This window comes from Anser brachyrhynchus (genome assembly GCF_964034855.1).
Source record: "Anser brachyrhynchus genome assembly, chromosome: 7".
Taxonomy (NCBI): Eukaryota; Metazoa; Chordata; class Aves; order Anseriformes; family Anatidae; genus Anser; species Anser brachyrhynchus.
In genome coordinates, this window is record NC_137701.1 from 24,569,982 (window position 1) to 24,587,438 (window position 17,457).

The 17,457-nt window shown below is 39.5% G+C and overlaps 1 protein-coding gene across 8 annotated transcripts in view; it reads left to right on the forward strand.

Moving 5' to 3' along the window:
- RBMS1 (RNA binding motif single stranded interacting protein 1) overlaps positions 1-17,457 on the forward strand; it is a 150,150-nt gene that overhangs the window by 26,576 nt on the left and 106,117 nt on the right. For 3 of the 8 annotated variants that reach the window (XM_080601302.1, XM_080601303.1, XM_080601305.1), the window contains exon 1: positions 9,153-16,543. The exons of 3 other annotated variants lie outside the window; for them this stretch is intronic. In XM_080601302.1, coding sequence (XP_080457428.1) covers positions 16,439-16,543 — 105 coding nt within the window. In that variant the 5' untranslated portion in view covers positions 9,153-16,438. Of the gene's footprint in view, positions 1-9,152; positions 16,544-17,457 lie in introns of those variants that run through there. 2 more of the 8 variants (XM_080601297.1, XM_080601304.1) reach the window with 1 other exon arrangement.

Consider the following 17,457-nt stretch of genomic DNA (forward strand, 5'->3'; position numbering starts at 1 on the left):
ATAATTTGTGCTCTGAGGTCTACAGCTCAATTCAGATTACTATCCCATTATAGAGAAGACGCACTGTAGTACTAAAGCTGTGTTTTCAGATGGTATCCTTTTGTAGCAGTACCGACTTTAAGTATCCCTCTTTGTCTCCAGCCATTCTTTCTCCCAACATTACTCCATCAGCAATGCCAGCATAGCTGTTAGTGGGGCCATACAATGAAATAGATCTGGGAATTGGTCCAGGTTAAAAATAAACAGCAAAAATGAATACCAGGAACAAGCAGGATAAGGGGGGAAATGTTTATGCTAGCACCGTTGTGGAAAGAAATGTGTAAGAAACTTTCTGCTAGCAAATTCTCATTTACTGGTGGTGAAACGACACCCAGGGATCAGCAAAGCAGACCATTAGATCTATGTCCTGACAGTCAGAGAGTGATCGTGGTTATCGTGTATCTAGACCTCTTTCTTCTGAAAGGGGTTATGTTAATGTGGGCTAGTATTTATTTATTACATACGAGCTATTACCATGGAGAACATGGCCTAATCGGGCCCCACCATAATCTGTAAGTACAAAGGGGATAGAGAAATTAGGTATTAAAAATTGCTTTTGTGCTGCAGCAAAAGGAGAAGTAATTAGGAAACCAGGACTGGAATTAGGGAGTTTCTGGAGAAAAGCCTGTGGTATAGTATTAGAGTATTCCAATACCAGATTTTTTACTCTTTGGTATAAAGTAGCCCAACAATCATGATAAAAGGCTTAATGAAATATATAGAGAATAGATACTTATTTTCATTATTACAAATGAAATGAGGAAATTAATTTAATCAAAGTATGGAAATAGGAGAAAAATGAGCTAATTTTTCTGAGTAAAGATTAATGATTGCTGTTGTAGGGCTTTAAAAATAATCCAGTCAGTCTGTTCTTACTGGTGAAATCATGCCATGGGACATGAAATAAGCTCATAAAAGGAAAATGAAATGAGGAAAGCATGCTATATTTGGGGAAGACTCAGATCTACAAAGGCTGGGATATCCTATCTGCTGTATTTGTCTTCTGATTCATGTAAATAGGGCACGGTACACTGCATTTCATATTTGTGGTCAGTTAATAACAAACAAAAAAGTAGTGGCAAATGGCTGGGTGTGTGGATGCTGAGATACCAGCCTGTCCTGAGTACTTAGAGAAACAACGTGCCACAGACAGAGGTCTTCCTGCACCCAAGAAACTTTGTCAGCCACCTCTACCATCCCGGCACTTTGAAGAAGTATATTTTGCTTCAAAGCAGAGATTCATTCTATTAAACAGTTCCAAACACAGTCATATCTAATCTCTGTGGTTTTTGTGCCTTATAAAGTGGATCAAAGGACTGGATAGTTTAGGGGACTAACAGTGGCTTCAAACATTTCTCTTATAAAAGAACTATCTGAATAAATATTTTTTTGAGTTGTTGACATTTGAAAAATGGGAGTGGAAGGCAATACATTGAATCGACCAGAACTGGAACGTTAGTGTTAGGTCAGAGGTTGGACTAGGTGATCTTGGAGGTCTCTTCCAACCTAGGTGATTCTGTGATTTTTAGAAATTTCAATGAAGTAAGAAGTTTAGAATGTGCTGCTTCAGGCTGTTAAATGTTTCTTTGACCCAATTAATTTTCAAGATGTTAAAAATTAAAATTAAAAGATCATTTTGAAATGTTATATTTAATCATTTAATAAGAAAAATGTTAGAATGCTATAACTGGGTGTATTATCAGTAACCTTTGTGAGGATTGTTGTGCAGTTGTCATCCCTGATACCAAGTTAATGGTAGGACTTAAATCAAATTTGTGGGTGTGGGGTCTCTGGATACTCCCTGGGCTTTCATCTTCTAGATGAAATGCCTCCTTATATGTTTAAAGCTTTGTCCTTATTTCTATGCCCTGATTTCTGGAAGATGGGGTATGTTCTTCATCTTGTTCCTGGCTGATAAAAGGTTTGATTGAACTATATTGCTGTAGGATAAATATTTTTTAATCAACTGCTGCCTCTGTGGCCTGCTCCTCTGTGTCTTTGCTTTTTGTAAATTTTGAGAAAAAAAAAACCTAAAAAACTTTAGCAAAAGTGACATGGTCCTGAGAGTTCAGTTTTTACTTATTTTACATCTAATATATCATCTCATTTATAATGTTTAAGATTTTAGAATGAGGGTGTGGTTTATAAAGGTGTGAATGATGCTGACATATCTTGGTTCATTTTGCAACTGATTTAAAAAAAAGTATCTTTGTGTCTCCAAAATATGTGATTTCCAACCTGATGTTACTGTCTAAAGTCATAGCTTGTAGGAAGTGAACAAAGTTGTCAGCATTCAATGGCTTTTTGTTGGCAATGTGAAATAAGAAGCTGATTTCCTTCTGCGTTTGTTGTTACACAGGCCCACAGGCCACTGTCTCAGCTGTCACCATTCCCTGTACTTTCAGCAGGGAGTTTAAAAAAAAAAATAAAAAAAAAATTGGATACTCGTCCCTTTCTGAGGAGGGAAAGGCAAGCCTACAAAACAGTTCTGAAGTAAATCAGCAGGGCCCACTGTCGTACCTCTTCCTGTGGAAAATAGGATATTGTCATTTCCAGAGCTGCTAAACTAGCTCTTGGGGATCACAGAATCACAGAGTGGTTGAGGTTGGAAGGGACCTCTGGAGATCATCTAGTCCAAATCCCCTGCCAAGCGTGGTCACCTAGAGCACGTTGCACAAGATGGCATCCGGCCTCTCTGGGCAACCTGTGTCAATGCTCTGTCAGCCTCACAGGAATGAAGTGTTTTCTCATATTCAGATGGAACCTCCTGTGTTTCAGTTTGTGCCCTTTGCCTCTTGTCCTGTCACTGGGCACCACTGAAAAGAGTCTGGCCCCATCCTCTTGACACCCTCCCTTCAGTTCTTTATATACATCAATAAGATGGCCTCTCAGTCTTCTCTTCTCCAAGCTAAACAGGCCCAGCTCTCAGCCTCTCCTCGTATGACAGATGCTCCAGTCTGCTAATCATCTTAGTAGCCCTCCGCTGGCCTCACTCCAGTAGCTCCATGTTCCTCTTGTACCTGGTGGCAAGAGAATCCCTCAAATCACCAGGTAGGCCTTAAGGCCATAAAGAGGCGGAGAATGACACGTTCATTCTTCAAGGTGGTGGAGTCACTGTCCCTGGGGGTGTTCAAGGAAAGGTTGGACGTGGTACTTAGGGACATGGTGTAGTGGGTGATCTTGGAGGTAGGGGGACGGTTGGACCAGATGAGTTTGGAGGTCTTTTCCAATCTTAATGATTCTATGATTCAATAACACAGGTGCCCTGGAATGAACTGTTAGAGCTAATTTTGGGAGCTGTTACTTATTCTTTGTTCACTCTGGAAAGTTTAAGACTAGATGACATTTATCTGCTGGCTGCTCTCAGGTTGAACGGTAGCATAAATGAGCAAAAGATTTAATTGTGAAGGTGTTAAGACACCGAGTATTCAACTTCATGCTTAGTTAATGAACAGACTTCTAAAAACTAGTGCACAAATGGGGAAAAGTTTTAAAAGATTGCTGTCCTCTGTTTACTCTAGAGGATAGCCACTTAAAATGGTTACAGATGTTCTACCATCTGTAAATGAAGAGTTTAGTAATAGTAGTGAACAGTAATAATAAATATTAATAGTATTAATAGAGTTGATGAGATTCATTATTTGTGCAGTGCTTCAAGAATGAAGAGTGTTAAATAAATCCTATTAGTAATTTAAGTTTGTATGTATAAGAGAAAATATGCTCAATGAGTTAGATTGGAAAATAATTAGACAAAATTATCATTCCCTCTTTGGCCCATCTTTTGTGGAAAGAACCCCAGGACTGTTATTTTAAACACTATGAAAACTGAGTAAGAAATAATGGGTGTTTTATAGTAAAGTGACAACATATCTTGTTCATTAGCATGTGTTTTGGAACTACGATATTCCCATATGTGAGTATAAGGTATTTTAATTTTTCTAAAACATTTATGCACTTATGTACTTGAGTGCTACATACAATCACAACTTCCGTGAAGCACAACTTTTAGTTGCATGGTGAGATCTGACATTTCAAATATAGAGGAAACAAATTGCTGTCTGAAATAGCAGACAACAGGCTTTCAGAACTTTGTACTTGAAAATAATGAATTCAGGAAATACCTAGTGCCTGACTCCAGCAACAATCTTTTCCTTCCTAAGTGATCCCTGCTCTGTGTTCCCCAGTCATGGCAAACACACAGGCTAAAGGGACAAAATGGAAAAAGAGTCAATAGCTGGTCCAAATGTTGTCTTTCCGTATGGGTCTGTGTCAGAGTTTTTGCTTACATGGGTCTAAGTTCTTTACTTCTCTCAAGAGAGCTCTGCATTCTGCAGCTGACGACACCATTTTATTCTCAAAGAGCAGGCAAATGCATCTTAAAGCTGTCTAGGATAGCAGCCACTGTAGGATAACGTTTTAAATCTAATCTGTTCCTGCTCTTCAGCCACCATTTCCAAGTCAGTATTGAATTATTTCCATAATTCTCCTCCTCTCTGACCTGACTTCTGCACTTTATGACTAAGTGAGCAGGTAATCTTTACATAGATCAAGAGAGTCAGCATTATTTTATGCTGTGAACTTCTCTCTGAATTTTCAAGAAAATGATACTGTAGAGTTGTTCATTTTATCTCTAGAATTGGTTTTATCTATTGATACACCTCTGAAAGGAACAACAACAAAAAAAGGTAGTAACATGGGTTAAAAAAGCAGTGTTTTGTGTTGGTGAACAGCCACTTTCCCTGAGAGTCTTGATTAAAAATACCAGTGTGCTTGGCTATACCACCTTTAAGCCAGACCTCCTTGTACCCTGGAGAAAATAATACTGCTGTGTTTAGCTGGGGAAGGCAGTGGGGAGAAGGCAATGAAGTTTCTTTTTGGAAGCTCCATTTGAAAGAAGAATCATTGCGCTCAGATTCAGTGATAGGAACTTAAAGAGCAGAAATACAGATGACGTGACATACATGCCTTCTTCTACAGAGAAACTATCAAAGGATTTTTAAACCTCAGTAATGTCACAATGCTTAGGACCACTTTTATGCCATATGAAAGCAGACCTCATCAATGCCTAAATTTGCTCAGCGCTGCATAAATACTCTCTGAGAGTTGGCAGCTTATTATTGGTCTCTTTCCTATTATTTTTAAATAAATGGAAATACTAAGTTTAAATTGGTAAATAACAGTTTGTTCCTTTCCTTTTCACTCTGCTGGATTTGGAAATGGCATGTGAAACCAAATATATTTATTTTAGTCCAATTTTTTAAATCCTATGACATTTCCAACTTAATTCAGTATTTATTAAAAAAAAAAAGATTCTATAATTTAATCCAGATTAAGGCATATAGTACTTTTTACTATATGCAGATTTTTAATAAAGCATTGTTTAATAAGTTTTTGAATGAGTAGTTTTGAATATAGAATATTGGTTGAAATTCGTATTTAGCATCCTTTTTGTAAGTCTCTTGAAGTGAAACATCTGCTCTGAAGGAGCATGGCCATGTCCTCATGGGCAAAAGAAGCTGACACCCAAAGAAAGCAAACATCAAACTCAGCCTCCCTATATATGGGATTGAGCCAAGTATACAAGAAACAAGGAATATCTTTATATTGTATGCTGATAATCATGGTTTTCCTGTGTGTTCCTAAATAAGACAGCAGGGGCTGTGATTCTTTATTGCCCTGACCCACATGAAATTTATAGCAAAACAAAGTGGGCATAAGTTATCTGTTATCCAGAGTCTTCATATAAATCTAAGTCAAATCTTCAATAGTCTTCCAACATTAGAATAAATGACTACCTGGGGCATGGGGAGTGATGAGTCAGGTCCCAGTTCTGCTCCATCCCACATTACCTGTTAGCCTTCAGTTTTCCAGTAATGGATATAGTAGGTAACCTGCAAATTAAACAAAAGGTTGGTCCAAGAGTGCCCAAGGCATTAGAAATTTTAGCAGCAGGGGCAGCTCTTAGAACATTGCAATTCCTAAACTGTCCTTTTAGTTGAAACCCTTTAGTACCTTCAGAGAAATAAATCCCTATTTCTGCATTTGGAAGAGCCACACTGCAACTCTGTAATTCCCTGTTTGCCCTAATTTGCTTTCAGACTGAGGTCAGCTTTCCTGTTGCAAGATCGGCCTGTCAATACAATGTCTGGCTCTCTTGTCTAAACTAAAAACCTGGATTTGTCCAGTAATATATATATATATTTGACAATCAGATGCTAAAATCAGATCTATTCCCCATTATGAACATCTGCAGGCTGCAAATGCAAAGCTTCCTGTCTGGTGACTGCCTCCATATTTCCATTTTCCGTATTTCATGTAAGCATTATCTATTTTATGATATTTCCAGTAGCCTGCCAGTTCACTTCAGAAAGGGAGAGGGAAGAACGTCACTTTCCCTATGTGACTTTCACTGTTTCTGTCATGTGCCTTTATCTTTCCCAGTTAAAACCAGCAGCAATTGAATATGAGTAAGTTAACAGATAACCACCATTTCCATTTGTTCTTGTATCATCTCTATAATCTTTCAGACTCTTCTGTTTTCTTTTAGATCATAGGCTAAATTACCCCCAATTCATTGGTATGTGTAAGTTCGAATGGCAATTTGTGAATGGAATGGTACTGTCCCCAGTTCTTAGTTCATCTCTGCAGTGCAAGGAACTTCTCATTGTCCTACTTGAATGTATGTAATGTCTCCCATTTGACCATTTCCAAAAGCCATCTGGACGTGGCCTTGGGCAACCTGCTGTAGGTGGCCCTGACACTGAGGATGGGGGTTGGACAGGATGACCTCCAGAAGTCTCTTCCAACTTTAACCATTCTATGATTCTGCAACCGTGGAGGTCTTGGGGCTCTATCGTAATGATTAGGTGATGGTTAGTGATCAGCAGGGCTGATGTTCATTCTGTCATGATTGCTGAAAGAAAAGTATTCACTTACTCATTACTTCTTACTCTGTTTTGACATTCATAAATGATACAGGTATCAAGACCTGAGTTCAAATCAAGAATCAAAACATCATTCCACCTAGTGGCTTTCTTGACCTTAGCTGAATCAGTGCTTGTCAACAGACTCTTCATGGCACTTTTCATTTTATTTTGTGTAGATTTCATTTTGTTCAATAGTAATGTTTTTGAAATACTTTGAAGTATTATACTCTCTTTTTTATGGTATGAAGGATTCAAAAGCAGTACTAGGTTGAGAAAAAGATTGAAATAGTCAACTACTTAAAAGAGATCGGCATGAACATCAAGATTCCAAACAAGTAACATGATACATGGACAAAACTACTAGCTATTGTACTGCTTGGGTAATGCTAGAAGTGTACGAGCAGAACTGCTTTAAAGTCAACATTAGTAACCAATATTGGATCAAATAAAAAGTCAAAGTACATCAAATCTTATTTAAATTCCAAGCGTAGAAAAATGTTGCTAGAGTTGTATGCCAGAGTGTTTTTTTCAATGTTGAAGTATGAATGGAAAAGTATCAGTAGATGAAGAACAAGCAGAGCTCGAATATTGTAGTAAAAATACCTACTTTTTTATTGATAGAACCAGAATCACTTTAAGTAAGATCCCAGGATAATCAAGAGAATGAATGCACTGTGGAGGAATCACACAATGGCAGGAGTAGAAACTGTATATAGCTCTCTTGCATCCTAGTGTGGTCTATTAATCACTAGACCACCTTACCATGAACATCCTTATTTACTACAGGCATACTTGTGTATGTTTTCATCTCCCTTTTATGTTAGCTTTGGATATCTAGATATTTGTACTGTAGTCCTTTTGTTGAAAGAAAATAAGTTTGAAATTAGTGTATGGTTTAGAATCTGAGGAGTAGTAAACTGTAACTGTTCGCTCTCTACAGATACCTTAAAGGAGGCTGTAGCAAGGTGGGGATTGGTCTGTTCTCCCACGTGCCAGGTGACAGGATGAGGGGGAATGGGCTAAAGTTGCGCCAGGGGAGGTTTAGGTTGGATATTAGGAAAAACGTCTTTACCGAAAGGGTTGATAGGCATTGGAATGGGCTGCCCAGGGAAGTGGTTGAGTCACCATCCCTGGAGGTCTTTAAAAGACGTTTAGATGTAGCCCTTAGTGATATGGTTTAGTGGAGGACTTGTTAGTGTTAGGTCAGAGGTTGGACTAGGCGATCTTGGAGGTCTCTTCCAACCTAGAGGATTCTGTGATTCTGTAATGGTGGGTAACAGATACTTGATTAAACTGATAAATGATGTTTCAAGTATATCAGCAACCTGTTACTAAATTTTTAAGCAAAGGGGCAATAACATGGATTTCAGTGGATGCTGAAATAAAAACATGTATCAAAGGATCAAACTGCATATGAATAGACCCCAATCTATTGTCACAAATAGTACCATTTGACTGCTCAAATGTGTATCTCAAGCTTTTGCGTGAAGTGGCTTTCTATTCCTTTCCTTCCTTATAGCACCTGTTTTCTAAAGAGAAATGTTTAATGGGGAAAGCAGAAACTTGTAGTTATGCTGTTAGTTCATTTGATAAAAGTGAAACACAGCTCTTCGGCGCAAAACCCATGCTGTGAAGGTGCTTAAGAGCATTTTGGATAGATGGAAATTAACTGACAAATACATCCCAGGACTGTATCCATCTGTATCTGCTTCTTTAGCTGATGTGCTGTCCCAAGAGTGCCCTGGAACCCATGTTTTGGAGAAGTGCCTAGGGACCCTACCAGTTCAGTGCATCTAGAGCTCAGTTCTGTTGCCACTGGCTTCAGAGGTAAAATACCTGACTGACTTTAGCAAAACCAGAATTTAATCCCCATTCCAGGACATCTGCCAGGGGAGCCCTATGAGGGTTGGAAAAATGGGTGTTTATGGCCTTCATCTGTGCGTGTGTGTGTACAAGCACATTTATCTGTCTCTCAGACTAAGAATATGCATATAGAAAATATTTCAGGGAGAGTTTTGACTTCCATGCTATGTTTAAGTGCGTTATGAACTGGTGAGTTTATATAAATACTGCGTAACGGTGATAGCCTCAAAACTTCAGGGTAGCTTTATATATTGCGATGAGTCAGTGAGACTGCTGGCAGTACCCAGAGGCAACTCTGCCGAGCGGGAGGCTGTGGGCGGGTGGTGAGGTGCTCTAAATACATCAAAGGCGAACTTTCAGGATAAGTAAAAATTCAATTTCCTTAATTGAATATACTTTTATTCTCTCTATCATAGGGAATTGTGAGCTCCCTCTAGCGGGTGATTGTAACAGCGGAGCTTTGCTGAGGTGCTTTTCTTGTAGGAGCGTGCACAGCTGACGAACAAGATGGCTGACAGGCTGCTCGGGGCTCAGAGCTCCGCCGGTGGTGCTGGTGAGCCCGCTGCTCTCCCTGTTCGCAGAAAAGTTCAAGGAAAAGTTACACGGCGCATAGAGCGCAGCCGCTATAACCCAGTCTGCATGAAAGCAGAGGCTGTGGAGGGAGTCCTGCATTGCGAACTGCTCTCGCCTGGCCCCCAGCGTGCGTTTTTTAAAGGTGCCAGGGTACAAACCCCAGTGGCGGCCGGCTCCCTTCGGGGCCGTGCTGCGGTGGGGGAAGGAAACGCGGCGGGGCCCCGCTCCCCGCCGTCCCTCCCCGGGCGCCGGGCTGGGCTCTGCCCGCCCGGCCCGCAGCGCTGCCGGCCTGCCCCCTGCGCCTCGCCCCGTAGCGGGGCCACGCGAGGGATCGGCCGGGCCGGGGCTGGTGCCGTGCCACGGCGGCGGCCGGGCCCCCGGCCTGCTCGGGCCCTGCAGGGCGGGGGCTAGGCCGCGGGCTAAAAGCAAATTTCAGACGCTCTAGGTGGATTGTGGCGAATACCGTCTGTTGTTGAAACTGGAAGGGTTTTAGAAACCTCATTTACTCTTGATGACGTTAAGGAAAACTTGCTACAGAAAAGAAACTAATTGGTTTAGCCTCTATGCAGTTCTCTAGTCAGTTTGACTTCCTGGTTCTCTTCACACAAAGCTGTAGTTTGGGATACAAACACCGATAGGAAGTTTGATTATTAGTGTTTATTTGTACTTGTCTTAAATTTTAATTTACTTATTACTTTTCTAAATACCTTTTTTTGTTTTTTTCTTCCCCTCCCTGAGTGGATTTTAATAGGGTTTTAAATTAAGCATTTGGGCCTAATTTGAGCAGATAATGTCCTGCTGAAGACATTTCATGAGGAGTATGAGTTTGTCATTCAAGATGTGTGTAAAACAAACAGTGAGCTACTTTGAGGAGAAATGAACTGCCTGGCCTTGTGAATGAATGCTGAATACCAAAGTTATCTTAGCTGCAAATGTAATTAAGTTTGATTATTTTTGTTCTCATTATACTGGCACAAAATAAGAGTGGGAGAATGTCACTGAAACAATTAAAACTGGCAGTGAAAAATAAGACTTTTTTTCTTTCCCATACCTCCAGCATAGTTACATTTATAACTGAGTATGTGTCTCTTGTGGTCTCGATTACATCCTGTGTTTTTAGCTGGCAGCGTTTCCTCTGCAGAGGCCCTGCTCTGTATGCCAGCATACATTTCTGTGCATATTGAAACAACGGAATCAAGATGAAATAGGACATGAAACAACCCCCTGTAAGTGGCTTTTTAATACTAATGCTTGGAACAAAACAAGAAGCAGTGTATTTACCATCATGTTTCTTTTCATAAAAGCAGCAAGTATGCTAGTTCTGTGCTGTCAGAAAAGATTGGGCAACTCCTGTAAGTCATCAAACACATTACCCAGACTTTTCTCCCATTCTTTAAATATTTGAAGAATGTATTTCTTCAGGAATATTTTTCTGAGGATGGAGCCTGGCTTCAACAAAGTAATCTCTACTTTGAGAGTTAAAATGCGAATCTGCACCTCAAGAAATGTTTCTTTTTTCCGTTTGCATAAAGCATTTTTGGAACAGTGAACTCCGCTAACAGCTGTATTCAATCTTGAGTAAAATCACTTCCTGAAAAAAGTGAAATTAAACTTAATATACAAGCTTGCTTGGAATATAATACCGGGGAGTTAGGGAACTTTGTGATTATGAAACCGAATCCATTCACCCTGCTGAGGTAATTTCTTGTAAATTGTTCACTATGGAAATCTTTAATCAATGTCAATGTTTTTAAAGCTAAAATTCATACGTTTCAAATGTGCTTTTTATTTCCCCTCAACCAAAGAGTGCATAAGTTTGCCCTTTTTTTTTAAAAAAAAAAAAAAAAAGGAAGAATTTTCATCTGTGGCTGCATGAGGTGCATGAGGAAAGGAGCTAAGGCGTGAAGAATGGCAGTTACCTGCCCTCAGTGTTTGGCATCCTTAGTCTGGTCATGAAAATCATAAGACTAATATAAAAAAAAAAAAGGAAAAAAAAGACAGGTATTTAAAAACCATATCTGATTTACTTAAAAAAAAATAAAAATAAATCAGTCTATTCTTTAGGGTAATGGTACGGTCTTGCATGGAAGGCGTCAGGCATATTCTGCATTTTTATATATTTAAAATGAAATGTGAGATTCTGGGTATATTTATATTGCAATCCAAAGGTAGAAACTGAGCTAACCTGAGCACTGCTAAGTGTCACTCTTGTGGTGCAGACTATAAACCACTGAATAATGCTTAGCTCGCAGCTAGACTTACACCAGTGAATCCGAAACCCACCTTGCGGTGGCTCGGCTGCTCAGAGTCTGCAAGCTAGCTTTAAAATGCACAACAAAACAAAAAAACTTCCTCAGAGTGAAGCTGCACATCAGAACTGTTGCCATAACTTTGCCATTACTCTGACTTCCTGATCTAGGGCTTAAGTGCAATACCAAGAAGAACAACCCACGTTGTGTAGTTGTATTTAAATTTCAAATAGAGGAACAGAATGTTTAAATCCTTCCAGGTGCTGAGCAGCTGAGTCACTCATAGGCGCACTCCAGTGGTTCTTACAGTCCCGTCTTAGCTGGTACTTAGGTCTGTATGTACCTAAGCATCTAAATATATTTTGCTGCAACTCTTAGGTTGGTTCTGTATTCAGTAGCCTGGAAGCAGAATGTAAGGGCAAAGATTCAAATGTGATTTACTTATATTTGGGTTGAATGCCATAGCCAAGGGGTTATAGACTCTATTCCCCTTCTTTCTTGCTAGTATTTCATTATTTTTATAGGACTGTGACTGACAGCAGAAATCAAAAGGTAGCAATTTCCAAGGCAGCAGTGGTAGCAGACGCTAGGATGGGGTGCAGGAGAATTTGGGATTCTCGTTTTCCCCTGGGATGTTCTGAAACTCCTAGCATGTATGGTTTCCTTCTAAAGCATGTGTGGTTTCCCTTCCTTTCCCTTCACGCATGGCATGAGTAACCTAAGGGCCTACCTTGGAGCAGGAAATTCCAGGAGGGGGAAGGCCACCTACCATGTGCTACAATGGCTAGCCAAGTGACTGACAAACTGCCATTTAACTTCTCATACCATCAGCTTTAAGGATAAACCCTGCTTCCCACAATATTTTGCTTTTCAAATCAACTTTAACTTCCTGATTTACCAGGGATGAACAGAAAAAAAAATATTTCAAAATACTGTAAATTCTAAGAAAAGTTAAATTTTGTGCAAGCACTGAACTTTTCACTATACTTAGCTAACAAAACATAAGCAAAATGTCTCCTGTGTGTCATACGTGGAATTTAGGAAAAGTAAAAAAGGTAAATATTTTAACTCTTACCCCACATATTCATATGCACAAAATTCCCTGTTTGATAAGGACAGTTTAACTTTAGCAATGTTTGCTATTTTTCTGATTTGTCAGTCTAGAGAGCTTTCAGGGTAGGTTAATTATCTAGTGTGAAGTGGTGGGGTTCTCTTGTCATTGCTTTATATGTTATTTTACTTCTTTTTCAGATTCTCTTAGTTTTCCCTGGAAAATCTAGGTGTAAATTACAGTAATGCAATGGTCTACTTATTTCAGTAGGAACACTTTCTTATTTAAAAAAAACAAACAACTACATGTTGGAAGTTTTAATGCAAATACAAATATTTGATTTCACCAGACAGTTGCTTCAGCGCAGTTATGGCTCTTAAAGAAACAGACCTTAGGGCTTCAGCTGCTTTATGGTTGGAACACCATATTTTAGTTGACTGTCTTGTAAAATGTAGATTATGTACTCATCTGTTGGATGATAAAGCCCTCTTGGGAACAAAATGTGTTTCCTTCTTAGCATGATTTCTCTTTATTTTCTCCAAGTTCATACAGCTAAAATCAAAATTCTGCCCACCCCGACCATTTTTTTCCTTCTTACTGCCAACAAAAGAACTGAGCATTTTTTCCATTCCTTGTCCAAATTGTTAAGATGCCCCTGAGGACCTTTGTTTACAGTGTCTTCTCATTCTTTTTTTCCTTGACATTCTCCCCTCCCTCCAGCAGTGAGATACTAATTAAAGAGAGGACACAGTGACCCTGGGTTGTTTAGAAGTCACTGGGGAGGGGTGGTGGCACAATGACAAAACCATCCCTGCAGGAAGTAATCAGGCCTGAGACCTAGCACAATGCTCACTTCTATCACCTGAAAAACCCTTTCAGTTTGGAGATCCAGCCCAGAAGCAGATTTATTTTCTCTTTATTAAAGCATCTTCATTATAAACAAAGCCTCAGTATCTCTGTGTGTCAGTCTGTTTAACAGGGTGGTTATATAAGTACTGTTTCTTTTTTCATAAACATTTACTGAAAAGTATTTATCTAAATAGTTTGTAAAGTAAAAGCAGTATTACTAGTAGCATGGTACTGAATATCATGGGCTTTTCTCTTTGGTTTCAAGGGGAAAGTAGTTAGTTGGCATGGTATCATCCAGCAAGATTAGGGTCTTATCTTGTACATACGGATTTCACAATATTATTATGGCTATTATTACTTAGTTATTATCCCATTGATACTTGTGGTGCTTTACGAGCACCTAGCAACACAGAAATCCAGAATTCATTCCAAACCAGATTTGTAAACCGGACCAAAAAGTCATCACTTTGGATTTACACCTGTGAAAATAAGGTTTCTGTTTATCTGGAGATCTCCGCTGCAGGGCATTCCCAATGCAAAGGCACGGTCCCATGCAGCAATCTGCTGGCAAAGTCCGGGAGGCTGCATTGATGTGTTACTGCAGCCAACTAGAAAAATCGGCAGGCTCTAACCCTAACACCCAGTCTTCACTGTTATCTGCACGGTTTTATCTCGTACCCATAAAAGGGTCCAGCTGATTTCAGGAGCTATCCACTTGGGTTGGCCTGCGTAAATCAGATTGCAGTGTTGAAGTTAGCAACGTGATACCATTCCTGTTGAATACATGGAAAAAAAAATCCCACCGTCTGGGAGCTAGATCAAACTGCAGACAATATGCACTTTAAAATTCTGCTATTAAGGACTTTTTAATATTTATCTTTCTGGATATGTATATATATTAATAATTAAGAATAAAATGAGAAACATTTGGAAGAGCCCTGATTGAAGTAGAGGAGAGAACATTGTTGTCTTACTCCACTACTTGAATAAATCTTTGTCTTTTTGGTAGTAATCTCTTAATTCACAGTTTTTTGGTTTGTTTTAATTCTTGGATGTATGGGGATACCTGGAAAAGCTGTGGGTTGTAGTATGCCCATTTCAGTGAGTATCAGCCTATGCTGCAAAATTTAAGCTGAACAATTAGCCGTTGTCTCTTCAGCTCAATTTAAAGTCTAAGTGCAACCCAGGCAGGGGAAGAATGGTGCTTATTTAAGGACCCACTTGATCAGTTAGTTCCAAGTAGCTAATGTGCCTGATGAGGTAAGGACTTGTGTGAGTGTACCCGCAGCCCTTCCCCGAGCTCCTGGCATCCTGCGTGCGCTGGTGCCCCCTTTCTCTGGTGAAGGCCGGCAGCTATTATCAGCTCCTGAGCTTTGGCTGGGTTTCTGGCACTGCTAAGGGCACAGGCTCTTGTGGGCAGTGCTGACCAGTATACTCCACGGTGGTAGTAGCTTTTTGGATGTTTACATTGTTTTGGGGAGGCAGAGACAGGTGTGATTGCAGGGGTTGTCCGGGGAAAGAGCATGCTTAAAATGAGAGCAGCAACATTTTGGGCAGCACTGGGTGCCAAAAACTGACCAAGAAATGCCTCATCCTGGGTGATCATCAGTTACGGAGCAGTGCAGATGTTGGAGATTATGGTGTAGTGTATGTATCACTGGACTAAAAGTGTTGCCTTCAAAAAATTTGGGAAAAAAAAATGACATTTTTTTTCCAACAACTTTACCAAGGAGAGCACATTTGTGCTGATTTTTCACTGCATCACATCATGTGGCTAATGCGTGTTTGATCTGAGTTTCCTAAAACTTGATTTAGTATCTCAGGGAATTGATTTAGTATCTCATTGTAATTGATTAAGACCAAAAAGTATCAGGCAGGATTCTTTACATTTGGTTATTGCACTGCCCATTTGACTGGATTGTTATTGTTCAGATTCCTTTCTGGTTTTGTAATGGCTGTATTTCACATTAAAGTTCAATGGTTTAATTAAGGAAATGACTGAATAGGAAGTTACTGTAACCATGATTTCAGCTTTTAAAGAAAGATTTGCCGTACACGTGAGGAAATTTGTGGACTTAAGCTTTTTGTTAAATGTGCAACATCTCCACTGCGCTTTTTAAACCACTGATATTCAGATAAACTCAGATGGATAAATCACATTTTTCTGCTCTTTGGGGAGCTTTTTAAATTTGTTTTCAACCATATAATATATTGCAGTGTCTTTCACTAAAGTATGGCTTTAGACAAAGATGATTTCATTTGCAAGTTTGACTGAGATCTCAGGACAGAACTAAGGACATTCGGTGTTTGGAAATGTCTGCTGAAATTAAAATATTTTATGTTCTGCTGCCTGAGCTCTGAGTAGCTGCTTGCTTTCAGTTTTGACTCTGGTCAGGGCTTTGCAGTCAGGCTGCATCTCGGCAGCTGGGCGGGATTTCGAAGTTCCTGTCTCCGTGCCCAAGTCCAGCCAGGATGGACTTGTGCTCCACATCACAACCGGGAAACCAACCAGTTAGGAAAATATATATATATGTATATTTAAATTTAAGCTGAATCGGTTTAATTTTCTGCTTCGTAGCACACCCAGATGAGCAGTTGATTCAATGCAGCGAGGCAGCGTGGCAACGTCTGCTGCAAAGTGGCTGGCATGGCTGGGGAGAGGGAAGGCCGTGGTGGGGAGAGGCATCTAGTAGGGCAGATCTGGTAGGAAAGGAGTAGCAGAGTGGAACTGCAGTCTCTGAAAAAACAGCAGCTCACATCTACTCACTGCCACATGTACCCACTGCCAAATTGTATGTTTATTGGTTTGATCAGCTACTGAATAATTATAGTAGTACAGTAAATAGCATTAAGTGCTATGCGTCATCCGTAGCCTGGAGTTTCTCAGCATGAAAAGGCATGACTTTTTTTTTTCTTTCTCCTTTTCAGTGTGTTTATTTTATAGTTTAAAGTTCTTGAAAGGAGCGAGAAACAGTCTAGTAGTCCAGCACAAGGTAAGATCTCTAGGTAGGTATCATAAAATCATTTCCATTGTGAGCTGCCTACCAGGCAGCCAGCACCAGCAGTCAGCAAGCAGCTGGTGGTTGCTGTGTGGCGCATTGCCTGGCAGCCTTCACATTTCCACAAAGGACTTCTAGCACGGTTTTGACATCAATTCTTGAATTTTATCAGCCAGACATAATAGGAAATCAGTGATTAGACAATTTAAAGCAATTAAACCAACTGTAACCAAGGAATCTGAAATACATGTTATAGAATACAGATTATAATATCATGTATTATTTTAAATGGAAATGTTATGGTAATGCATTCTAAAATTAACCTTTCAAGTTAATTTAAGACTGCCTTTTGTTTTGTTAAAAAAAAAAAATTAAAGGTTGTCTAAACTGGTGACATTTCAGAGACTTAACCTGAATTTTCTTAGGAAAGTAAACATATTTTTGCCGTATTCTACAATGACATGGTAAAAACCACAGTAAGGGAGCTTAATATGAATTAGTTGCTTTGTGTGATTGTGCTCAAATGTATGTATGGTCAAATTGTACATGTTTTGATACAAAATATGTCCTTTTTTTCTTCAAAATTTTTTAAATGAAGAATCATATTGGACTTTGTTTTGCGATTTAAGTTATTTATATCTCAAAGTTTTAGCTTCTCCTATTTTTCTGTTCCATAGTGAGAGATGTTTGGTCCAATCTTCTGGCTTAGCCAACGCACAGCCCATTGAATATAGTCACCAAGGGATTAATTCAGCTCTCTGGCTTTTTTTCCGCTCTGGCCTAGTTCCTGCAAAATCATGTGCCTACATGATTAACTGACATGAACCATTATATTGTATGTCTTCACTAGGAAAAAGGGTCTATTCTTTCTCAGGTTACTGAATATTGAACTAGATAAAAGAAACTAA